The sequence below is a fragment of the Neoarius graeffei genome, chromosome 7 (genome assembly GCF_027579695.1).
Source record: "Neoarius graeffei isolate fNeoGra1 chromosome 7, fNeoGra1.pri, whole genome shotgun sequence".
NCBI classification, from domain to species: Eukaryota; Metazoa; Chordata; class Actinopteri; order Siluriformes; family Ariidae; genus Neoarius; species Neoarius graeffei.
This window is the reverse complement of record NC_083575.1, coordinates 5369012-5395001: the sequence shown is the minus strand read 5'-3', so window position 1 is coordinate 5395001 and position 25990 is coordinate 5369012. Positions and strand designations below refer to the sequence as shown.

General features: G+C 42.5%; 2 protein-coding genes across 4 annotated transcripts; one reads left to right on the top strand and one right to left on the bottom strand.

Annotated features, from left to right (window-relative positions):
- Positions 1–16: 16 nt before the first annotated feature.
- nusap1 (nucleolar and spindle associated protein 1) lies at positions 17–12441 on the top strand. Its single transcript, XM_060925200.1, has 12 exons — positions 17–229; positions 6037–6096; positions 6350–6535; positions 6617–6794; positions 9869–9949; positions 10278–10390; positions 10554–10604; positions 10708–10859; positions 10967–11118; positions 11198–11311; positions 11548–11653; positions 12098–12441. Exons 1-12 carry the CDS (start codon positions 155–157, stop codon positions 12183–12185), a joined length of 1356 nt encoding a protein of 451 aa, XP_060781183.1. The 5' UTR covers positions 17–154; the 3' UTR covers positions 12186–12441.
- Positions 10598–23379, bottom strand: ndufaf1 (NADH:ubiquinone oxidoreductase complex assembly factor 1). Of its 3 annotated transcripts, none has more exons than XM_060925201.1 (5): positions 23222–23379; positions 22300–22831; positions 21557–21742; positions 14359–14433; positions 10598–12637 (listed from the first exon to the last, which is right to left on the bottom strand). In XM_060925201.1, the coding sequence occupies exons 2-5, from the start codon at positions 22798–22800 to the stop codon at positions 12497–12499; spliced, it is 903 nt and encodes a 300-aa protein (XP_060781184.1). In that variant the 5' UTR covers positions 22801–22831; positions 23222–23379; the 3' UTR covers positions 10598–12496. The 3 variants fall into 3 exon arrangements, with proteins under 3 accessions (XP_060781184.1, XP_060781188.1, XP_060781187.1); XM_060925205.1 differs by having other exon boundaries at positions 23335–23366; XM_060925204.1 differs by lacking the exon at positions 23222–23379 and adding an exon at positions 22977–23200.
- Positions 23380–25990: the final 2611 nt, after the last annotated feature.

The following is a 25990-nucleotide window of genomic DNA, read 5'->3' as shown; positions in this document are numbered from 1 at the left end:
GCGGGTTTTTGAATTTTTTCAACAATCGGGCGCGTGTTGAGTTCTTCACCGGATCAGTTGGGTCGCGTGCGCGGCGAACCAAATAATACTTTTAACAAACTTGGGTTTGTTTTGTTTTTTGCAGTCAGTAATTTCCTCCAGTTTGGCCTAAAGGATGGATTTGGACTCCATGAAGTATTCAGACCTGCAGCAGCTCGCCAAGAGCATTGGTTTAAAAGCCAACATAAAGGTGAGAGCCGGTTAATGGCGCTGTTTATTTCAAATATAGAGTAACGGATCCTGTTAGCAAGCGGAGCTAACGAACATCAGTCACAGATTCGCCTCAGAACATTCCGGACGTTTGGTTGGAGTTTTTATTTGAGCGTTCGAGAGGTTTCCTTTCTTGTAAGAAATAAACGTATTACTTTTGTCAGTAAAGTAAAATCCGCAGTTTTTCAAATCAGTGCAGACGATGAATAAAACATGTCGAGGGAGGTGAATAAGTGCACTTTCACTGATGAACATCATTCCACATTCACATCAAATACAATTCACTTTTGTCGCACAAAGCTTTTATTTATGTGCAAACTTCAAATCCTTTTCCTCTGGAAGACAGAGCTGGATTCAGTGTTTGTGCCCTCCTGACAAGTTCAGGATCAGAATGCCTTTTATTGTCGTTGCATATGAACATGGAACGAAATTTGCTGTCTCTCTTAAAACAAAGGGAAAAAAACAAACTCCATTCACTGGTCCACTCACTCACTCACACATTAAAAGTCAAGTCAACTTTATTGTCAGATATGCTATACATGCTCGACATACAGCACAGATGAAATTTCAGTCCTCTCTGACCCACGGTGCAAACAGGCAATGCAATAAATAAAAATAAAATAATTGAAAAAACAAACAATATAAACACTCTAGATAGGAACTAGACAGACTAAACACTCAGACAAACAATGTAAACAGTGTAAACACTAGATAAGAACTACACTCAGACTAAAAGAAGCTCTCAGGTGAATAAGCAATAACTATAAAAATATAAATAGGATATAGAGCGGCGGCTACAATTATCGACACCTTGACGATCTTTCGGCCGTTGCAAAAGTAGAAAAGACTTTCAATACGTAAATTGTGCAGGAATTATTCCTCAAGCTTCCACTGGGGAAACCATGATTACCGAGCGTGTCAGATCACGTGACACCGTTCCACAATTATGGACATCCAGATGATTGATTATTTAAAAAAAAATCGGTATGTGGTATTAAGTTAACAAAACATAGTTTTTATTTACAATTTTTTACATTGACTTATATTTAGTACAAAATATATTTTATATAAAATATGGATGTCGATGCTTGCGTAAATGAGGAAGTGACTCTAATGTTTGTAAACAAATGAACTGATAATGTTTAACCTGCGTCAGAGAATGTTTTTGTTCCATTTTCTAAGTATTTTCGTAGATCACATTTTGTTCATCATTCGTTGTTGTTTGTATTAATGTCTAGTTTTGTAGTTTACCAATAAATGTCAACAGGCAATTGACATTGTAACCACATGAACATCCAGGTCAAAGGTCGCAAATCTTTCCTCGAACCAAAATATAAAATGTCTACTGATATTGTAATATGTGGTAGATATTTACAACAAACTGCAAAAAAAAAAATTGTGAATGGAATAGAAAAATCTGAATATTTCAAGCATGTCATTTTTTTATATGCTAGGAATTTAATTCTGCTCTAATTAGATTAGATTCAACTTTGTCATTGCACATGTCACAGGTAGAAGGCAACAAAATGCAGATTGCATCTAACCAGAAGTGCGTAGCAGTAAATAACAAGTATAAAATATATAGTGTGTGTGTGTATATATATATATATATATATATATATATATATATATATATATATATATAAAATATAGTGTGTGTGTATATATATATATGTGTGTGTGTGTGTATATGTATGTACAGGGGCGGCACAGTGGTGTAGTGGTTAGCGCTGTTGCCTCACAGCAAGAAGGTCCGGGTTCGAGCCCCGTGGCCGGCGAGGGCCCTTCTGTGCGGAGTTTGCATGTTCTCCCCATGTCCGCGTGGGTTTCCTCCGGGTGCTCCGGTTTCCCCCACAGTCCAAAGACATACAGGTTAGGTTAACTGGTGACTCTAAATTGACCGTAGGTGTGAATGTGAGTGTGAATGGTTGTCTGTGTCTATGTGTCAGCCTTGTGATGACCTGGCGACTTGTCCAGGGTGTACCCCGCCTTTCGCCCGTAGTCAGCTGGGATAGGCTCCAGCTTGCCTGCGACCCTGTAGAACAGGATAAAGCGGCTAGAGATAATGAGATGAGATGTATGTACAGGAATTAGAGGGTATGGAATGGTATAATGATATGATAGATATTTACAGTACGTTCAAAATGTGCAATATGAGTGAACTGTAGTGCAATGGTATGATATATAGATATTTGCAGTATATACAACACACGGTATGAATAAACAGCAGTGCAATGAAGTCAGTCAGTTCAAGTCAATTCAGTTTGTTGGGGGGGTTGTTGAGTGTGTTGTGGAGCTGAATCCAATTTATTGCAATCGGATTCTAAATACTCTATAATCACAGCTTTTTTTTTTTAAGTACTTCATCGACTTCAACAACGTTACACAAAGATCGAGCCATGACAGTTATAAATGTCATTTAATTCCACAGGGTGTCGATAATGGTGGACACCGGTGAAAGTGATCACTATTATCGATACCTCACGTGACTTCTCAAATGCACGTTTAGGTACAAAATGGTGACTGTCAAATGAAAGAGTAAGAAACAAAGTAGGTTTCGACAAGATCATGAAACATCGGTGAATTTGATCAGTAAAAACGTGTCCATGATCTTTCCACTAATGCTTACCTGCGATGATGATAACGTCCGGGTTTTCCGAAAAATTGCTGATCGTGCTTAAAAAAATTCCATCTCAGGTAACGAGCTGCGTCATCAGACGACAAGATCAAAGGGCGAGGCGGGTCTTCCGGTTGATTAATTAACCAATAATAAGTGTTGCAACCGAAACTCACCTTTGTAAAATAGTTTTTTGTTGGTAAATCTGAAAAGGTGTCTATAATTAAGGACTGTCAATAATTGTAGCTGCTGCTCTAAAAATAATTTAAAGCGTATAAAATAACTTGATGTGACTTACGCAGTTATTGCACATTAACGTGTTATGATTGCACTTGAGGTAAAATTGTTGTGGCGCCAGTGGAGGGAGGGGTGTGAGTTCAGTTCACTGATAGCTGTTGGGTCGAAGTTGTTCCTGAGGCTTTACATTACATTACATTGCAGGCATTTCGCAGACGCTTTTATCCAGAATGACGTACAACGTACCCAGAGCAGCCTGGGGAGCAGTTGGGAGTGAGGTTTGGTCCCAAAGCTATTTCTCTAATCATTAGACCATGGCTTCCCCCTTTAAGGCTCTATAGTGTCTTCCAGATAACAGTAGTGAGAACATGTGATGAAAGGGATGTGTGTTGTCCTGAATGGTGTTGCAGGCTCTGCAGAGGCAGCGACATCTATGGACGTCCTTCAGGAGCAGGGGGAGTCCGATGATTGATTTTCTCTGTCTGCTGCTGAACAGTTTCCATACCAGGCCGTTATGCAGTATGTCCGTATGCTCTCGAGCAGCTTTGCAGAGAGGTTGGTCTTCTTCAGCATCCTAAGGAAGTAGAGGCTTTGTTGAACGTTTTTGACAAGTGAAACCATCCACTTGAGGTCCTCACTGATGTGAGTACCCAGGAACTTAAAACTGGAGACCCTCTGCACCTTCTCTTCCCTTATTTACAGTGGCAGGGGCGCCTCCTGATGCTGTCTGAAGTCAGTAAGAAGCTCCTTTGTCTCTTTGATGTTGAGTCACACCATTCAGTCGGCTCACAGACCTCGCTGTCTCATCGCCATTAGAGATTAGTCCCATGACTGTTGTGTCGTCAGCAAATTTTATAATTGTATTTTTGGGTGAACGGGAGTGCAGTCATGCGTGTAGAGGGAGGAGAGGAGGGGACTTGGCACACACCCTTGTGGTGTGCCAGTGCTGACGGTGAGACTCGGGGAGACATTAAGACCGAGTCTGACCATCTGTGGGTGGTTGTTAAGAAAGTCCTCGATCGAGGTGAAGTGACCCCCAATCTTCTCTTTGCTGTTTTTAAGCCTCTTTTGCGGTTGTGTCTCGCAACACTGTACAGTTCTCTGTTGCCAGACCTGAAGGCTGCATTTCAGTCTCTTGGGAGAAGCTGGACCTACTTTGTCATCCATGGTTTCCTGTTTGGGTATATACACATGCTTTTATTCATCGTGATGTTCTCAGCGCAGCTCCTGATGTAGAAGCTGATGCATGTTCTTCTCAGTCCTGAGTGAAAACCAGACTCCAGTCAGTGCAGCTGTAGGGACGCTCCCTCAGGCCAGGTTTTTATTGTTCTGACAGTGGGTTGCTGTTTCTTGATGATTGGGCAGTAAGTTTGGGTTAGAAGAAGTGACTGGTGATCAGATTGTCCAAGATGCAGAAGGGGTGAGGCTCTGTATCCTTTGGTGATCTTAGAATATATGCAGTCCAGTGTGTTTTATCCTCTGGTTGAGCGCTTAACGTGTTGTTTTCAGATCGGCGTGATTAAAATCATTGGCCCCAATAAAAACCTCGTCGGGATCTGCGTTCTGCTGCTTGTTTATTGCTGGTAACATGTGGCCGAGTGTAGTGTTTGCGTTGGCATCTGGTGGAATATACACGGCTGGAACAACAACAGGGATCTCCTGTGGCAGATCGAAGGGTCTGCACTTAGCTGATCGAAACTCAAGGTCAGCTTGGTTGCCATGGCAATGTCTAAGGCAGCTGGGCCATAGAAGGTTCACGCTGCATGCTGCACGCTACACGCTACACGTTCACGTGAAGAACCGGACCCTGGGCCATTAAACTTCATGCTTGGATGTTCACGTGTTGCGTCTGTTCTACTTTGACCGAGTAACCAACAATATGGACTCTTCGGATGACGACGATTGCCTCATTCTGCTTTTACTGAGACAGAGGAAGAGAAAAAGGAACAGAATTTGGAGCCGAGAACACTTCCTTCTGAGAGAAACCCGTGGTGAATTTCACCGAACATTCTATAATCTGCTTGACAATCCCGATGAAGAACTATTTTTCAATTATACCATTCAATTATATTTTTTCTTTAGTTTTCCCCTGAAAGCATAGAGTTATCTCCCTAGACCCGTTCTGATTGGCTGGCGCGGCGGTGACCGCATGCATTGACTGGAATTTCCATCTTCACGCCTAGAAAAAAGTGTGCATGTTCATTTCACGCTTCACGCGTGAAGTGTGCAGCGTGCAACGTGAACGCCGTTCTATGGCCCAGAGCAAGTCATGCTACGTTTGTCCACTTTTCTTTACACGCGTGTAGCGTGTAGTGTGCAGCGTGCAGCGTGAACCTTCTATGGCCCAGCTGCCTAAGGATCTTGGCAGAGGTAGTTGTGCAGGTGATCTCTGCCACCACAGAAATAATCCTTGCCACCCCAACTCCGGCCAAAAAGCACATTTCTTTATCGTTTATTACGTGATGCAGTTGATTAAATACAGCCGTGTGATTGAAGGACGACATTTCTGGCGAGAACCAGTAGTTTAATAAAGGTGTATTTATTTTAATTAATTTGTTTATTTTTAACAAAGCTACATCTATTCCAAATGCCTAATTCCAGATGAGGAGAAAAGTTTGGACAAAAATCCATCGACCTGGAATCGCTGTACAGATTGTAAGCAGCAATCTGCAGGGCCCAAGCACACTTTGCAGCCGAGAAGAACATCGTGCTGAGGTTTTGCGACAGGAACTCAATGCGAACATCTGATCAGCTGATGGCACCAAACAAAACCTAGCGTTACAAGTCCTGGGATTGACCTTGGTGACGAGAAAAGGATAGAAACGATGGATTAATTCTATTAGAAATGAATACTTTGGGAAATGGTTTGAAAGTGATACATTAGTACAAATGCTTGTCGAAATAAAATCTGCTCTACTGTGTTTATTTTTCAGGCTGATAAGCTGCTGAAGGCACTGAAGGGGCATTTTGAACAGCAAGAGAGCTCAGACAATGTAAGGAATTTGCATCCCAAATGGCAATTAAAAAAAAAAAAATCTCGTGCATTTATTTACTGAGGAGTTCACTGGGATTATTAATCCCTCCCTATTAGATATACAGTGCACTATAGAGGGTTTTGAAAGTATTTTATTTAATTATATTTATGTTCGGATTTGGAGACTTGATGCCCCATCGTGGACTTGCATTACTACACATTGCAGCTGAGCAACAACTTGTTAAATGCATCATATTTTACCCCCCCCACAGGGCAACACGGCCTCCTCGGATGACACACAGATCCAGGAGGAGAAGGAGGCAGCAGCTGAGCCCAAGCCCAAACCCGTAAACGACGCTCTGGTGACAACACGCCGCGGAAAAAAACAGCAGGCCAAGAGAAAGTACTCTGGAGATGGAGCTGATCCGAATCCCAAACCAGAACAGAACCCAGTTCAGGTGAGTGTGAGGGGATGTAGAGCTTCAAAGATGGCTTCATTTGTGAAGAAAGCTCTTGTAATTTTAAGTGTTTGTTTACAGGATGACACAAAGTCATCTGGAGAGGAGGCGGCAGAGGAGGAGGTCGTCGTCGCCAGTGGTGATAAAAGGAGCTCCAAGAGGAGGAAGGTGTCCTCGGCTAAGGACACGGAGACTCCAGCTCCTGAGATGAAACCTGAATCTGCTGGCAATAACGCCATCCCTGAGGGGACCAATCAGGGTGAGTATGATCATGTCGAGAAAATTTATGACCACTTGACTCCACCTACTTCACAAGGATAAACAGATATACATACATACAGTACTGTGCAAAAGTCTTAGGCACCCTATTTTTTCCATACAAACTTTGTTAGATTTTTATTTTGTGATTTCTACATTATTGAGTCAAAACATTATAAAAACATTGTAGATTTCCAAACATTCTGGGGGTTTTTTTTTTCAGCACAAAATTAAATGTTACGGGGGGGAAAAGTTTATATCTGAGCAGCATATTCCATAAAGGAGCACTTTTCAGATTAAAAAAAGAAAACATAATGAAGGCTGCTGGGTTTTGGTGTAAAATGAAGAAGCGAGTGTGACAGTCAAAGTGTGCAGAAGAACTGTGGCTGGTTCTGGAAGATGCTCAGTAAAACCTGCAGATCATTTCCGCATTAAACTGCACTCACTGGACTTCAGACTACTCGTATATCTTTTTTTTTTTTAAGCAAAGGGTCGTCTCACACCAAATATTGACTTTTTCATTTATTATGACTTACTGATTACTTTTTAAAACATTGAAACACTTCATTTCATTATTTTTCAGCCATTTTTGGTCTACAGCATTTCTTCACATGGGACTAAGACTTGCACAGGACTAGATTATTTTATTTATTTATTTTTTTTGGAAACTGACACTCTTATTATAAATATGTATGACTCCTGTTTTTACTCAGTTATTTACGTTTAAATTTTGTGTGTGTGTACAGTTGTGGTCAGAACAGTTCATTTCTTTGAACTGTTCTTTTTCTGAGGCAGAATGATCGTACAGCATACAGCTTGAATTAAAAAAAAAAAACACAATAATTTGGTGCACAAGTTTTAATTTTCTTTGGGTTTTCTGAAATCAACACAGGGTCAAAATTATACATACAGCACACCTAATATTTGGGTAAAATGTCTCTTCGCAAGATTCACCTTGACCAAACATTTTTGTTTCCCATGAACAAGCTTCTGGCAGAATTCTGGTTGGATATTTCATGACTCTTCATGGTAGAATTGATAGAGTTCAATTAAATTTTTCTTTTCTTGGCATGGGCTCGACTTATAAGCACGGTCCATATATTTTCAACAGGGTTGAAGTCAGGACTTGTTTTAAGCTTAATGTTTGCCTGCTTTATCCTCCACAACCAGCTCTGATGCGTGTTTGGGTTCATTGTCCTGTTGTAACTCCCAAGTCGTGTTCAAGTTTCTGATGGTTTATGCTGAAGAATTCTGAGGTCGTCCTCCTCCTTCATTATTCCACCCACTTTGTACAATGAACCAGTTCTACTGGCAGCAAAACAGCCCCAGAGCATGATGATCCTACCACCACCACCAGCTGGTACAGTGTCCCTCTGTACACGGTGGTCATTGTGGCCAAACAACTCAATTTTTGTCTCACCTGACCATACAGCTTTCCTCCAGAAGGCTTTTTCTTTGTCCGTGTGGTCAGCTTCAAACTTTAGTTAAGCTTGAAGGGGTCCGTTTTGGAGCAGGGGGTTATTTCTTGGACAGCAGCCTCTTAGTCCATGGTGATCTGAACTGTAGACAGTGATCCATCTGCTTCCAGTTCATGGCAGGGCTGTGCCATGGTGGTTCCCAGGTTGTTCCTGACCATCCAAACCAATTTCCTTTCAGCTGAGGGTGACCGTTTGGGTTTTCTTGAAGCAAAGTGGCTTGGCAAAGTGACTACACCTCACAATAACTTGCATACAATTGTTGTCGGCGTCTGGGCTGCCATGTGAAAATGCAGAGTGCAGTTGAATTGATGATTAATGCAAGAATAAGATCAGTGACCAAAATTAGTGAAAATTATTTTCCCCATGCTCCAAGCAGGCCACCATTGATGGTTTGGGCCGGGGATGGTCCCGGCTAAATATAGGGCCACCCCGGCATTGATGAGAAGTATATTAGAGTGGTGCAAGACATGTATGAGAACAGTGAAACAGCAGTGAGGTGTGCAGTTGGAATGACTGAATGGTTTGAGGTGAAGGTGGGACTTCATCAAGGATCTGCTTTGAGTCCTTTCTTGTTTGCCATAGTGATGGATAGCTTGACGGACGAAGTGAGGCAAGAGTCACCATGGAACATGATGTTTGCGGATGATATTGTGATATGTGGTGAAAGTGGAAAGGAGGTTGAGCTGGGTTTGGAGAGATGAAGGTGAGCAGGAGCAAAACAGAATACATGTGCATCAATGAGAATGGGGATGAGAGTGTAGTGAAGATGTAAGGAGCAGACGTAAAGAAAGTTGGTGAATTCAAGTACCTGGGGTCAACTGTGCAGGAAAATGGGGGCTGCGATAGTGAGGGGAGAAAGAGAGCGCAGGCAGGGTGGAGAAGGATTTCAGGAGTCATTTGTGATAGGAAAGTCCCAGCAAAAGTGAAAGGTAAGATGTATAAGACAGCAGTGAGACCAGCCATGATGTATGGATTGGAGACAGGAGGCAAAGTTGGGGGTGGCGGAGTTGAGGATGTTAAGGTTTGCGATGGGAGGTTGGACAGGATACGGAACGAGTACATCAGAGGGACGGCACATGTGGAGAGCTTGGGAATGAAGCTAAGAAAGATGAGACTGAGATGGTACGGGCACATCCTGAGAAGAGATGCAGAGCATGTTGGAAGGAGAATGTTGAGGATGGAGCTGCCAGGCACATGAAAACAAGGAAGGCCAAAGAGGAGATACATGGATGTGGTGAGAGAGGACATGAAAGTGGCAGGTGTGGTAGAGAAGGATGCGGAAGACAGGGAGCAATGGAGACGAAAGTACCGCTGTGGCGACCCCTAATCGAGAGCAGCCAGAAGAAGCAGCAGCTGTACAATCATTCTGCCACAGAAAAAGAACAGTTCAAAGAAATTACTGAAAGCCCAAATATTGCCATGACATTCATTTCCAAGATGACGTTCATGTCACTGTATGTAAACTTCCGACCACAACTATATATATTATTTAAAAAATGAAAAAGCTTTGATTCCCCTTTTACCCCTGTGCATTTGTCTGTGTTGAACAAACCCCTCTTGGGTGTGGCTTTTTTTTTTTTTTTTTAATAAAACACAGATGTTAAGAAAACTGCTGGAAAAATCCCCCGTCACGAGGGTCTGATGAAGAAGAAAGCAGCTCTGAAGCCCACCACACCAAGTAACGTAATATTTCATTATTTCCTCAGTTCATGTATTGTTCCATGCTGTGAGCACACACACTTACTTGCTTGTCATACACACAAGTCTGTCCTACTTGGCTACCTCATGCAGTGAAGGCGTGCACACTCACTCTGCGTTTTTGATTCAGATTTGCAAAGTGACGCATTTGTAAACACACTATCAAATATCGGAGTATGATTAAATTTTTATCATGGGGAGGAGTTGTATCGGTATATTCTGAATGATGCAATAAAAAACAGCACAGTTCCAGATACGTCTGGTGGGAGAAGTGCTCCAGGTCATTTCAGGTGTTAAAAATTCTCCAGATTTCAAGAAACTCCACGAGGCACATTTCAGCAAGATGGAGTCCATCGATTCCTACATGCAGAGGAAGAACAAGCAGATGGAGGTCCTCAGGAACTCTGTGAAGGACCTGAAGGTTTATTTTTCTTCATTTTTATTTATTTGTGCTCCTCTTCCTTTTTTTGTGACATTCATGTCCCCCTTTTGATCCGATCGCAGTAAGTCTGAGTATTGTAGTATTTTTCTATAACAGCACAACGTGGAGTGTTTTATTCCTTACCTAATGTGTGTTATTTCAGGCTCAGTCAGAAAATGGCATCAAAAAGTCAGCAGACACAAAAGCTCATGCTGTACGTGCAGTTTATTCACTTTTCTCAGCGCATACACACTTTTTTTTTTTTTTTTTTAAATTAAAAAAAACCCTTCCTGAATCTCAAACGGTTGTTTTTGCAGAAGCCGCCAGTCAGCCGAGCCTCGCTGTTCAGCCCAGGAGTGCCGGAGAAGAAAGTGGAGAAGCGCAGGGTCACTCAGGCAAGCAAGCCAGCAATAAAGAACAACGCCCCCTTCAGGCCATCCATTCTCGCAACCAACAAAGTCAACGTCAGGTCAGGAACTTGGCCCAGCTCATGGCATTGTGGCTGTTATCAGTGGGAATACTGCATGCTGATGCGATGAGCTAAAGTACATTATGGTGGTTTCTTTTGTCTTTTAGGTTTTCCCAAACCACGCAGGACAACGAGCACAAGCGCTCTCTGGTGAAGACTCCGGCCCGTATGTCTCCCATGCTTCCTCTCACTCCCACTCCGGGCAGGAAGTCTGAAATCCACGCGAACAAGAACGCTGCTCCCGTCAACAAAACTCCAGGTCAGAACAGAACGTGGGGAAAAAAGGGAGATGAATCGTCATGGTGCTTTAAATAATGTGTCTGCTTTTTCTTTCTCAGGATCGACTCCATTCATCTTCAGCGCTGCTTCTGGCCCTCCGTCAACTAACAAGAAAAACATGTTCAATCTGAAAGCGAGCCTCTCTCGCCCGCTCACATACAAACCCCACAAAGGTGAGTGAGGAACTTTTTATTATTTTCAAAATGGGGATTGCAAAAAAATAAAACCTCAGGCATTGAACTTCTACAAAAATGAGTTTGCCTCATTAGCGGCTTGTATCTCATTGCAGCATCCGGTGCATGAAGATGTGCTGGTGATGTGTGCTCTGAGCTGTGACACAATTCCACATGTTTTGAAACACCACCCCCCCCCTTTTTAAATTTTTTTATTAAATCTTCCATGTGTGTAGGAAAGCTGAAGCCATTTGGAGAGATGGCGGCAAACGCAGCACTGGACAAGTCGCAAGCAAGTCCTTCTCGCCAGAAAAACTACAAACAGCACCAAGTGCAGACGCGGTCAGTGAGATGCTGCGATTGAGCGGGGGGCGGGAAATCTACACACGCGCGCACACACACACGCACCTAATGCCAAGTTGAAAAAATGAATAAGAAGGAAAATAAGCATTTTTAAATCACAATTTAGAACATAAACCTCAATATAATTACATGGACAATGTGGAAGACGCTTATGTCAGCTGTCCTCCACAATAATTTGGGTTGGGTGCAAAAGTTTACACACCCATGAGGAAAGATTTGTCCGAAATGAGCCTTTTCGCTGGTCTCGAGTGCGAGATAAATATTCTTTCACAACGTCTCTGGAGTCAGTTTCACATTCAAGGCATCATTTCACTTCGGATCGTCGTCCACAACAGACGCATAATTGTGTTGTTGACTGATTATTGGATGAGACTCAGAACGCACATTCAGCTGATTTATGATCTGATTTCTTCACTCTCACAGAGACAAGCGGCGCATGAAGCACAATGAGGACAGGAAGCAGAAGAAGGAGAAGATTGTCAGTGCCAGACGTGGGCTGGTGATGGCTTAACTTCCCTACTTTAAAAAAAAAAAAGAAACAGTAGTTACTTGGACCTTTTGTTGCTTGTTGTCTGTCTTTTGTGAGTGTTTGTCTGGATTTTGTATTCCTGTGAGCTCATTTTAAGAGGAAAAAAAAAACCTTCCTCCCCCATCTTTGTATATAAACCAGTCAGGATGGATGACTGAATTAATTTTGTTGTTCGAGAAAAACAATGTTGTTGATGTTTAAGCACTGCTTTACTGACTATTAAACAAATCTTTCTGTATTTTTGTGTGTGAAATGGGGGGGGGGATTTCCATCAAGCTCAAGGTTCACCACTGTTACACCTCCGGGTTCCTCTTGTACAGTTCATAGGCAAACTCCTCTGTGTGAGCGTGGTCGATACACACAGCGATGAAGTCGATCCCTAACTGAAACGGCCCGTCCGCTTTATCTCCCAGCGTGAAGCCGATGGTGTTCACCTGAAAACCAAACCAAGCGAAACTTGATCAGCACATCTGGAGTCTTTAAAGTGAATGTAACACCTCTAAACCCCACTTTTTCCTTTGTACAAAGCGACAATCATTCTGTTGATCGACCATGTTTTCTCGAACCATAGCTGATCCAAAACGCAATAAGCTGATGGAAAATCAGTAAGATCAGCCGATTTTCACGGAGCCTACCGAAACGCGTCCGGAAGATCTCGAAGGGGTGCGTGACGTCACACGTGTAACAAGGAAGCAGGTATCAGTTTTGTTAGCGTACGCAGCAGCGGTTAGACCTGTGTTTGACCCGTCTCGATATGGAATCATGTTTTGGAGAGAATTCTGATTAGGGACTGGGATTCCTGTATGTTGGATGAAGGGGTAGATGATTATCAAGGATATTCCAGAGTAAATGGTTTATTTCAAGCCCCCAAGACAAGAAACAGAGGTCAGTTCATGACAGTCCCACTCCGTGCCGATAGCGCACCACCAGCCAGACAGAATCAGTAACAGATTGGTTTGCGGATTTTTATTCTAATCTGGCTGCTGCAAAACCTAGGTAAAATATTTTACATGTATCTCAATAAATGTAGAAATATAATCTTTAAAACGCACAGTGTAATGACTGAAAGAAAATACAAAGTGGGTGACAATAGGGGAATCGACGAACTGTCATTATTAATAGGCCTTGTCATGTGTAGATCTGGCGGCACGGTGGTGTAGTGGTTAGCGCTGTCGCCTCTTCATCCAACATACAGGCGGTTAGCGCTGTCGCCTCACAGCAAGAAGGTCCTGGGTTCGAGCCCCGTGGCCGGCGAGGGCCTTTCTGTGTGGAGTTTGCATGTTCTCCCCGTGTCCGCGTGGGTTTCCTCCGGGTGCTCCGGTTTCCCCCACAGTCCAAAGACATGCAGGTTAGGTTAACTGGTGACTCTAAATTGAGCGTAGGTGTGAATGTGAGTGTGAATGGTTGTCTGTGTCTATGTGTCAGCCCTGTGATGACCTGGCGACTTGTCCAGGGTGTACCCCGCCTTTCGCCCGTAGTCAGCTGGGATAGGCTCCAGCTTGCCTGCAACCCTGTAGAAGGATAAAGCGGCTAGAGATAATGAGATGAATGTGTAGCTCTATGTGTCAAACACTCATAAAACAGTGGGGCACCCACTGTCGCTTTAGATTAGTGTTTTTTCTTGGAAAATTTGTGAACTGAATGTCCTGTTATATATGGATTTGAACATCCAAACAATGCAGCGCTTTCACATTATTTTTGTAAGATTGCATCAACAATATCCGATCTCGGTGAGGAAACCAGCACGGAGTCAGATGAACCGAAATGACCCAGATCACGTATGACATCAGGTGAGATTTGCTCTGAGGCAACGTTGCCTCCTTTTGGGATCCAGAAGCCGTGATTTATCACTAGCTTTGAGCTTGATGATAAATGAATTATGTTATTTTTTCCCTGCTTTATTAATTCATTTTAGTCGTTTTGAATGATATTCATTTTAAAACATTCCAAAAAGGCATTACATACACTTTAAATACTTTTGAGTTTAACTTGCATTCCAGTTCTGTAAACTCTGCCCTTATACCATGGTACGGTTAAATTCTGGATTCTGATTGGTCAGAAGGTGTTGATTAATTTTCTCTAATTGCAGCAACAAATCAAAGCATTAAGAATGTGTGTGTTTTCAGTCAATGATCGAGAACAAAAGCAATCTGACCTTGTCCAACCACAGGGCATGCTGGTCATCTTGGATTCTCCCTCGGCTTGAGAGGAAGAATTTAGAAAAAGGGATCTGTTAAAGGGAGAGAGAGAAATAAAAAAATTAAAGCCGCTAGTGGCCTTGACGGGTCCTTGCACGTGTGGTTCTGCAACCCAGGACATCTCGCCACCCAACAAAACAGTCACATGTCATATATTCATCAAATGTTCAAAGGTGATGTGCATGTTGCAAATGCCATGACTGCTTGACAGACGAGAGATAGTCAGACAAAGACTGTTTTTTTCTGTGGTGTGAAAATGTACATTTATATATGTACAAAACTATACGTGTCTCCTCCTTATCTCTATCTCACGCTGTGATCTTAAGTCATCTTAGCTTTTCTGTGTGTGTGTGTGTGTGTGTGTACATGAAAAGTCTTCATATGTCTGCAACAAAATGCACAATGATGGCAGGTCACTAATATATAGATTTAGGCACTGCCTAAAAGCGGAGCTCCCATCTGTTTCTGGGTTGTAGAATTTTCTGATATCCTAGTCAGTCTCTTGTTTTATTTCTTTACTGGCTAGCACTGGCCACTAGGCGGTGTGTATGACTGTAATTACTAACATTGGCCACTAGGCGGTATGCATGACTGGTAATTACTAACACTGGCCACTAGGTGGTGTGTATGACTGGTAATTACTAACACTGGCCACTAGGCGGTGCATATGACTAATTACTAACACTGGCCACTAGGCGGTGCATATGGCTGGTAATTACTAACACTGGCCACTAGGCGGTGCGTATGACTGGTAATTACTAACACTGGCCACTAGGCGGTGCGTATGGCTGGTAATTACTAACACTGGCCACTAGGCGGTGTGTATGACTGGTAATTACTAACACTGGCCACTAGGCGGTGTGTATGACTGGTAATTAACACTGACCACTTGGCGGTGCGTATGACTGGTAATTACTAACACTGGCCACTAGGCGGTGCATATGACTGGTAATTACTACCATTGGCCACTAGGCGGTATGCATGACTGGTAATTACTAACACTGGCCACTAGGCGGTGTGTATGACTGGTAATTACTAACACTGGCCACTTGGCGGTGTGTATGTCTGGTAATTACTAACATTGGCCACTAAGCAGTGTGTATGACTGGTAATTACTAACACTGACCACTAGGCGGTGCGTATGACTGGTAATTACTAACATTGGCCACTAGGCGGTGCGCATGACTGGTAATTACTAACACTGGCCACTAGGCGGTGTGTATGACTGGTGGTACACGTACAAACCACAAAAAATCGACTCGATGGTTTTACCATTTTTTCTTAGGGGTCATTCCATGTCAATTCACACACCCTCCCCAGTGACACCTCTTCAATTTGCCTGATATTTATTTTACTAGTGCCTTATGATGTCAAAAGAAAGAATCCAAAATTTTAGCTTCCTAGCTCGAACGTTTTTTGAGTTATGGCCCTTCAAAGTTTGGGTGCCACGCCCACTTTTGGGGTCCGGGAATTGTACACTTAATTTGGAAGCATTTTTGCAGGCCCATATCTTTTGTTCTAAGGGGAATATAGACCTGTAAATTGCTATATCTGATTCTGCACCTAACAATAGCACAAGTTTACTAACTTTAGAGATATTAACCCCTTAAAAGCCGATTTTTTTAATGACAATTTTTTTGGGGGACATTTCAGGGGTCCATATCTTGGAAAGTTTTTGTGTTGATGGTGTTTAAACTGATTTATCATCATATTTGGGAACTCTACTGTGTACTTAGAGAGTTTCAGGGCACTCAGAGCTTTGGTGGGGGTACAGGAGGGCCCCAAATATGGCTTCGGGACAAAATTACCATTTGGTACGTCCTACTTCAGGCCATTAGTTGGCCATGTGGGCACATGATGACTGGAACGAGTCTTTAACCCTATCAACAGACACCTTTTATCAAACTTTTAAGCCAATAAAAACTTTGATTATCCAACTCCTTCAATATAAACTTTCTGATATCCTAGTCAGTCTCTTGTTTTATTTCTTTACTGGCTAGCACTGGCCACTAGGCGGTGTGTATGACTGTAATTACTAACATTGGCCACTAGGCGGTATGCATGACTGGTAATTACTAACACTGGCCACTAGGTGGTGTGTATGACTGGTAATTACTAACACTGGCCACTAGGCGGTGCATATGACTAATTACTAACACTGGCCACTAGGCGGTGCATATGGCTGGTAATTACTAACACTGGCCACTAGGCGGTGCGTATGACTGGTAATTACTAACACTGGCCACTAGGCGGTGCGTATGGCTGGTAATTACTAACACTGGCCACTAGGCGGTGTGTATGACTGGTAATTACTAACACTGGCCACTAGGCGGTGTGTATGACTGGTAATTAACACTGACCACTTGGCGGTGCGTATGACTGGTAATTACTAACACTGGCCACTAGGCGGTGCATATGACTGGTAATTACTACCATTGGCCACTAGGCGGTATGCATGACTGGTAATTACTAACACTGGCCACTAGGCGGTGTGTATGACTGGTAATTACTAACACTGGCCACTTGGCGGTGTGTATGTCTGGTAATTACTAACATTGGCCACTAAGCAGTGTGTATGACTGGTAATTACTAACACTGACCACTAGGCGGTGCGTATGACTGGTAATTACTAACATTGGCCACTAGGCGGTGCGCATGACTGGTAATTACTAACACTGGCCACTAGGCGGTGTGTATGACTGGTGGTACACGTACAAACCACAAAAAATCGACTCGATGGTTTTACCATTTTTTCTTAGGGGTCATTCCATGTCAATTCACACACCCTCCCCAGTGACACCTCTTCAATTTGCCTGATATTTATTTTACTAGTGCCTTATGATGTCAAAAGAAAGAATCCAAAATTTTAGCTTCCTAGCTCGAACGTTTTTTGAGTTATGGCCCTTCAAAGTTTGGGTGCCACGCCCACTTTTGGGGTCCGGGAATTGTACACTTAATTTGCAAGCATTTTTGCAGGCCCATATCTTTTGTTCTAAGGGGAATATAGACCTGTAAATTGCTATATCTGATTCTGCACCTAACAATAGCACAAGTTTACTAACTTTAGAGATATTAACCCCTTAAAAGCCGATTTTTTTAATGACAATTTTTTTGGGGGACATTTCAGGGGTCCATATCTTGGAAGGTTTTTGTGTTGATGGTGTTTAAACTGATTTATCATCATATTTGGGAACTCTACTGTGTACTTAGAGAGTTTCAGGGCACTCAGAGCTTTGGTGGGGGTACAGGAGGGCCCCAAATATGGCTTCGGGACAAAATTACCATTTGGTACGTCCTACTTCAGGCCATTAGTTGGCCATGTGGGCACATGATGACTGGAACGAGTCTTTAACCCTATCAACAGACACCTTTTATCAAACTTTTAAGCCAATAAAAACTTTGATTATCCAACTCCTTCAATATAAACTAAGCATTTGTATATGGTACTATTTTTGCATATTCCAGTAGTCTCCTATCAGATGCAGGAAAACTGGCAACAGTAAAGAGACCTTTCTGCCTAGAATATACAACTTTATGGCAGTCATCACTTAGTGACAAACCAATCTTGCAAGTATTTTGTTCCATCTTCCATGAGCAGGGGATTTTTTGGTTAACAAACTGACACCGAATATTGGTGCCTTCCCCTCCCTACAATGACCTTATTGAAACAATCCTCTTTTCTCTGTGAATTCAGTTTAGATATTTATAAGCAAGCAAATACTCAGCTTGGGAGCCTTTGTGTGATGTCACAGTTTGTTACAAATTAATTGTTGCAAAAGTGAAACATTTGTTTACAGATATCTCTGATTTTTTAATGCTAACTGTTCATGAAAATACCAGTGGGTTTGAGCCATATGCTCAAGACTTTGATATTGAAACAACCAATAATTGTAAGTAATGAACACATAGCATAAAACTGTTAACATTTAGATGCCTTTATGATCAATACTTTAAAAACAATTGTATAGAAGAAAGGTATGTATCAAAAATATATAGAGTTCCTCATGAATACCCTTGCCCCCTTCATGTTTATAATGATTATAATAAAATAATCTTTATATAAAATTTCGCCTTTTTACTAACTGATATGCTAATTTTCCCCACATGAGTGGCTAGGGGCCCCTTCCCCTTTTCTTGAAAAAAAAAAACCTGATGAGTCTAGGTTTAACTTCCAGATCGGATGTCAGAACAAATGTAGTAAAGCAACCAGGATGTTTTTCTTGGGATCATCCCCTTGTTTGCATCCTTCCCTTTCCTGTTTGAAAGATGCATTTAACTATCAAGTGTATAGTGGTCAGAGTTTGGTTGGATACAGGGAAAGGTGTCAAATGTAAAAAAAAAACAAAAAAAAAACAGCATCGTGAAACAGCCAGGAAAGGGTTTATCCCTTGTAATTGTCAATATAACTAATGGGGTATTGGGTATAAATAATCTTCCCATAGATTAAAATCACTATATGGGTGTGCTTTTACTACCTTAAACATGAATAGGCAGTCAAAACAACAGTTGACCTACTTTCCGGACTCAGGATTTTTCAGAAAATATGCAAAAATAGTACCATATACAAATGCTTAGTTTATATTGAAGGAGTTGGATAATCAAAGTTTTTATTGGCTTAAAAGTTTGATAAAAGGTGTCTGTTGATAGGGTTAAAGGTTCATTCCAGTCATCATGTGCCCACATGGCCAACTAATGGCCTGAAGTAGGGCATACCAAATGGTAATTTAGTCCCGAAACCATATTTGGGGCCCTCCTGTACCCCCACCAAAGCTCTGAGTGCCCTGAAACTCTCTAAGTACACAGTAGAGTTCCCAAATATGATAAATCAGTTGAAACCCCATCAACATAAAAACTTTCCAAGATATGGACCCCCAAAATGTCTAAAAAAATTATTGTCATTAAAAAATCCTCTTTTAAGGGGTTAATATCTATAAAGTTAGTAAACCTGTGCTATTTTTAGGTGCAGAATCTGATAGACAGGGCCAGAATACATAGATATAGCAATTTACAGGTCTATATCCCCCTTAGAACAAAAAATATGGGCCTCCAAAAATGCTTGCAAATTAAGTGCGCAATTCCCGGACCCCAAAAGTGGGCGTGGCACCCAAACTTTGAAGGGCGATAACTCAAAAAACGTTCGAGCTAGGAAGCTAAAATTTTGGATTCTTTCATTTGACATCATAAGGCACTAAGAAAATAAAAATAAGGCAAATTGAAGAGGTGTCACTGGGGAGGTTTTGGGCATTTGTGTGAATTGACATGGAATGACCCTTAGGTATGGTGCTCCGCTGGAGCTCTGCTATTATTGTGTGTGTGTGTGTGTGTGTGTGTCTTTGTCAGAGGGAGAGAGAGAGAGAAAGTGTGTGTGTAAAAGAGAGTGTGCTCCTAGATTTTGGGTGTGCATGTGAGTGCATACTTGTGAGACTGTATGTGTGTATGCATAAATATTCTGTGTATGAGTGTGCACAGAATTGTATATCTCATCAGACTCATGATCTCCAATATTTTGTAAAGTTTCAGATCAATCCTAGTCTGGTTAACACCAGACCATATCACAAGTGAAACATGGTCTGGAATCCGCCTATTGAATTTCTCGTAGGGGAGGTGTGGTTTACGATTATCAACGGCCATTTATTGGACACTGCGAATGTCTATCATTTGGCATATACATAGCCCATGGCCAATCATGGCAGTTGTACCTGGTGACGTAGTTAGAGCGACGAAGAGGCGAAGAAAGACCAACACCAAACGCTGTTCTTTTTTTAAAACAAACGTTCGCTCTAAACTATTCAGAACAGTGTCTAAAGCTTGATCAAAAGTTTGGTTCGTATCGCTCGCCGCCATGTTAAATGTGATCCATAAACAGTCCCAAATAAACTACAAGCTTCCGTTTGTCGAGTAGTACGCGTCATCGTCTTTCCACCCCTCCCCACTCTCTGATTGGCTCCCTAACTCAGGCAAGCCTTTAGACCATAGTTTCCATGCTGTCTTTTCAGATCGGAACGATTGTGCAAAGCAGCATGGGATTTCCCAGGCTAGATCAATCCATCAATGAACTGAACATTTTTTCCCCATTTCCTGCTTGGCCAGATGGTGGCGCTGTGCTAGGCATCTGAATTACACGTGAAGATCATCACAATCATAATACACAATATCTTCTAAAGTGTCAGATCAATCAGTTAAGACATTGCCAATTTCTGGCACATTTCCTACTTGGCCAGGTGGTGGCGCTATAACAGGCAGGCCCATTGGGCGTCAGGTTATCATAATAATCATAATATCTATTGAAGTAAGAAGTGTCCGACCATACAGTCAATGCACTGTGGCTTTCTGACACGTTTCCTGTTTATGTGGCAAGATATTAAAATCATAAGGCCATTTCAACATATTACAAGATATCAAAAATCCCTTCGCAATTTAATATCAGCGACTTCTTGGCATCACGTAGAACAAATTTCACATGAATCTCATGAACCGTCTAGGAGGAGCATATTCAAAACCCTATTCTTTCCTTGGCCAGTTGGTGGCGCTATACCAGACAGGCCCGTAACGGCTAAAGAGTATCAGAATCATATTACAAGATATCAAGTTCAACATTCAGCAATATCTTGGCATATTATTATGTTATAATATTTCAACATATTACAACATATCAAAAATCCCTCAGCAATTCAACTTGAGCAATATCTTGGCATCATGTTTGCCAAGTTGGACATGAATTTGATGAACCGTCTAGGAGGAGCACGTTAAAAATTACCATGTGTAATTTCACTCCAGATGGCCTTATGACATCATTCCAAAGGTCTACCCATTCATTTCAATGGGAAATGGAAAAAGGGGCGCTATGAAGTCCCGGGGCCATGCCCAGGGCCAAAAGTCTGTGGCTGAGTAGCGATGACAATGACTGATGTGTGTATCAAATTTCATGAGTTTTCGTGCATGGGAAATGCCTCAAATAAGGCCAAACATGGCATAATAATAATAATCCTTCGAAAAACAACTGGGTCTCGCACCGAACAGTGCTCGGGCCATAATAAGTTAATTAAAAGAAAGTCGAACATCACAAATCTGATTCTGATAACATGCAGTATCCAATTATCAGTGATGGCCTCTCTGCAATTCTGGAGGATGTGTGTTTATTTTTGCGGCTCACACCTTAACTTCCTGCCAGTACGGACCCCCTCGTGTGTACAGGAAGTAGCTGTACATGTCGTCTCTCTGGTGAGAGAAGTAAGTCTCAGCTGAGATGTTCACCATCCACGGCCTGCCGTCCCCACGGACACGCAAATACAAAGTGTTGAAGCTCGACCAATCGGAGTGCTTCTTCCTGTCGAATGAAGCCTGAAAAGACAGTCAGAGCACCATCAAGACAAATCGCAATCCTGCTGCTTGAGTTTATGAAATTAATCGGTACAGAAACATTGAGACCATCTGTGAGTCCACTTTTCATCGAACGTCCATAAAAACTGGAATCCACTTCCACGAACTGTTCTTCCATCATTTAAGCTAAAACTACAGAACAAATTCGAAAGTTCTCAGCTGATTATTGAAACCTGAAACAAAGGTTTGAGAAATAATAAAACTAAAATCTGGATTAATATCATGTTCTTGACAACAGAGGGTTTATATATATTACTTTTGTGGCATTACAGCCACAAAACTATTTCACAGGTGTGTTATTGTGACTTTTAATAATGATTTTATCATGAATGTTCAGATTAATTGTAATATTCACATGATTTTGAAATATATTTTAATCAAATAAACCCAAGCAGGAAGACAATAACTGTTTACTGCACATCCTCCTCGTCTGTGTCTCAGCTTCAGGCAAACGTACCTCACACTTTTGAGTGTTTTGCTCTGAGGAATGATGAGGACTGAGGGAACGAAGCACCAACCTGAGGCTGTTTGGAGCGCATGGTGCAGTATCCGCTGTAGCGTGTCTCTCCGTCCCGGGGTGGGCTCGAGCACAGAGAGCCATACAGCATGCAGGTGGAGTTATTCCTCCCCAGTTTCAGGTACGCCTCACTCCGGCCGCCGATCTCCCGGTCAGAGCTGACCACCCACTGACTGAGTGACTCGGGGCCACGGAACTCCCACAGCATGCGCGTCTGCTCCAACATATGCACCTCCAGCGGACGGCCCTCGGGCCCCGACCAACGCTCCATGAACTCGGCCTTCAGAAGCCCGAAGTGCTTCTTTACCCCGTCCACACCCTTTGAGAAGTCAAAGTGGATCTTCTGCCAGGGCCATCGCGTGTCCGGAGCCTGGCCTGGTCTACGGTAGTCTCGCTCGTACGCAGTCCTGATGTTCACAGAAAAAGGACCAGCGACGTGTGGCTGAAAGAGACGCCTCTGAAAGATGCTGGAGGTTTTCAGCATCCTCCCCGACACGGCCATAACCGCTGAGCTCAATGCATTCGAGTGTTTTCTGAAAAGGAGAGAAACAAAGCAGAGGTCATGTTACGGAACTCAATTCTGAGGAAGGATCATGGACAGGGAATGCAATTCTGCACCAGGAAAACATGTCTGTTCTTCCAGACACACTGCAAACTGGATTATGGATTTTCTGTCACCTCTAGGGTCCATGATCTGGACACCTGAGGATGGGATAGAATTCATTTACAAGTTATTCTGAAGCAGGGGTCTTCAATCTTCTACACGAGATTTCAAACTGACTTCCATCAGCAGTTTAATCAGTTCATCTCAGTCTCCATTCAGTTATCAAGTGTGCCTGGAATGAGAGACTGCAGCCACACCAGACCTTCAGAGATCATTCTGAAGACCCCAGAACAAAAATAAGAAACCATCGCGAACTTACACGAAATAGCAGCAAGCCAAAAAAAAGCAAAATCCTGACGCTGTTATGTAGAATTAATTAACAAACAATGAGACGGTGCAAAATCTATTTTTTAACGTCAAAAGAAGCATTACTTTTCAGAAACAATATGACATTCCTGTTTGTGTGAGCCGCCATCGCGGTCCGCCGCCTAAAATGTCCGGACAGAAACAAAGCGACGCTAAAAAACGGTCCAGTGACGCGCGGATGCTCGAGACACAAAAATCAAATCTTCTAACGATTTAATTCTTGACCGGAAAAAAAAATCCGCACAATAAGGAGTTGCCTTTTTTTTTGCAGTGTGCTGCTCGTACTGATCTACTCAAAATAAATTAATTTAAGAATGCAATCAAAGAAAAAACAGTCAAAAATGCATGATGTTCAGGGTTTCATGGACAAAAAGACGGGTTTGCACATTATTACACATTATACACGAGCATACTCATATACACACACACACACACATACACAAACACACACATATATACACAAACATACACACACACACATATATATATGGTGGTGTAGTGGTTAGCGCTGTCGCCTCACAGCAAGAAGGTCCTGGGTTCGAGCCCCGGGGCCGGCGAGGGCCTTTCTGTGCGGAGTTTGCATGTTCTCCCCGTGTCCGCATGGGTTTCCTCCGGGTGCTCCGGTTTCCCCCACAGTCCAAAGACATGCAGGTTAGGTTAACTGGTGACTCTAAATTGACCGTAGGTGTGAATGTGAGTGTGAATGGTTGTCTGTGTCTATGTGTCAGCCCTGTGATGACCTGGCGACTTGTCCAGGGTGTACCCCGCCTTTCGCCCGTAGTCAGCTGGGATAGGCTCCAGCTTGCCTGCGACCCTGTAGAAGGATAAAGCGGCTAGAGATAATGAGATGAGATATATATATATATATATATATAAACTCCTACATATTATATATGAGCATACTGAGAGATTTTCCAGTTCATACAAATATTTGCTTTCAGAACAGATAAAAACAAGAAAAATCTAATTCGATTTGTGGTCTGCTATGTCTCATCTCATCTCATTATCTCTAGCCGCTTTATCCTGTCCTACAGGGTCGCAGGTAAGCTGGAGCCTATCCCAGCTGACTACGGGCGAAAGGCGGGGTACACCCTGGACAAGTCACCAGGTCATCACAGGGCTGACATATAGACACAGACAACCATTCACACTCACATTCACACCTACGGTCAATTTAGAGTCACCAGTTAACCTAACCTGCATGTCTTTGGACTGTGGGGGAAACCGGAGCACCCGGAGGAAACCCACGCAGACACGGGGAGAACATGCAAACTCCGCACAGAAAGACCCTCGCCGGCCATGGGGCTCGAACCCGGACCTTCTTGCTGTGAGGCGACAGCGCTAACCACTACACCACCGTGCCGCCCCGGTCTGCTATGTTTCATTCAATATTAATAAACGATATTTTATGACAGAAAACTTTTCATGAAAATTTGTAAACTCCACAAATTTATTTACAAGCACTTTTATTTTTTTTTCTCAGTCACTGTGTGATCAGAATAGAAATGTAATAGAAGTTATTGTGAGAGTAGTCTCAGTGTGATCGAATAATACACAAATTATAGGAATATTTATCATATGATCATTTATCAGAATCAGAATTCATAAAGTAATTCTGATTCTGATGTTTTAGTGAAGTGTTCAACAACAACAATAACAATTAAAGCCACTAGCGGCCTTGACGGGCCCTCGCACGTGTGGTTCCGCAACCCAGAACATTCCGCCACCCAACAAAACAGTCATATGTCATACATTCATCAAATGTTCAAAGGTGATGTGCATGTTGCAAATGCCATGACTGCTTGACAGATGAGAGATAGTCAGACAAAGACTGTAAGTTTGTGTGTTTCTGTGGTGTGAAAATGTACATTTATATCTGTACAAAACTATACGTGTCTCCTCCTTATCTCTATCTCACGCTGTAATCTTAAGTCATCTTAGCTTTCCTGTGTCTGCAGTGTGTGTGTGTGTGTGTGTGTGTGTGTATACATGCAGAGTTTTCATATGTCTGCAACAAAATGCACAATGATAGCAGGTCACTATTATTGTGTGTGTGTGTGTGTGTCTGTTTGTCATAGGGAGAGAGAGAGAGAGATAAGGAGACACATGCATAGTTTTGTACATATGTAGTTTGAAAGGTTTTGAATGTTTTGCTTGACAGGCATCTCCTCTAGTAAGATCTTATGAGGTTGCTAGGACAACCATCATGATTCATGTCATTTTTGTACTGATCTAAGGGTTCTGAGTAAGGTTCTAGCCATATGTTCTGAAGAGTTTTGTTTCAATTAGGGGGCGCTATGAAGTCCCTGCGCCATGCCCGGGGCCAAATTCTGTGGCTGAGAAGCGGTTACAATGACTGATGTGTGTATCAAATTTCATGAGTTTTTGTGCATGGGAAATGCCTCAAAAACAGCCTAGCGCAACAGAATAATAATAATAATAATAATAATAATAATAATAATAATCCTTCAAAAAACAATACTTCGCACCAAACGGTGCTCGGGCCCTAATAATAATAATAATCTCATTATCTCTAGCCGCTTTATCCTGTTCTACAGGGTCGCAGGCAAGCTGGAGCCTCTCTCTCTCTCATTATCTCTAGCCGCTTTATCCTTCTACAGGGTCGCAGGCAAGCTGGAGCCTATCCCAGTTAACTACGGGCGAAAGGCGGGGTACACCCTGGACAAGTCGCCAGGTCATCATAGGGCTGACACAGAGACAC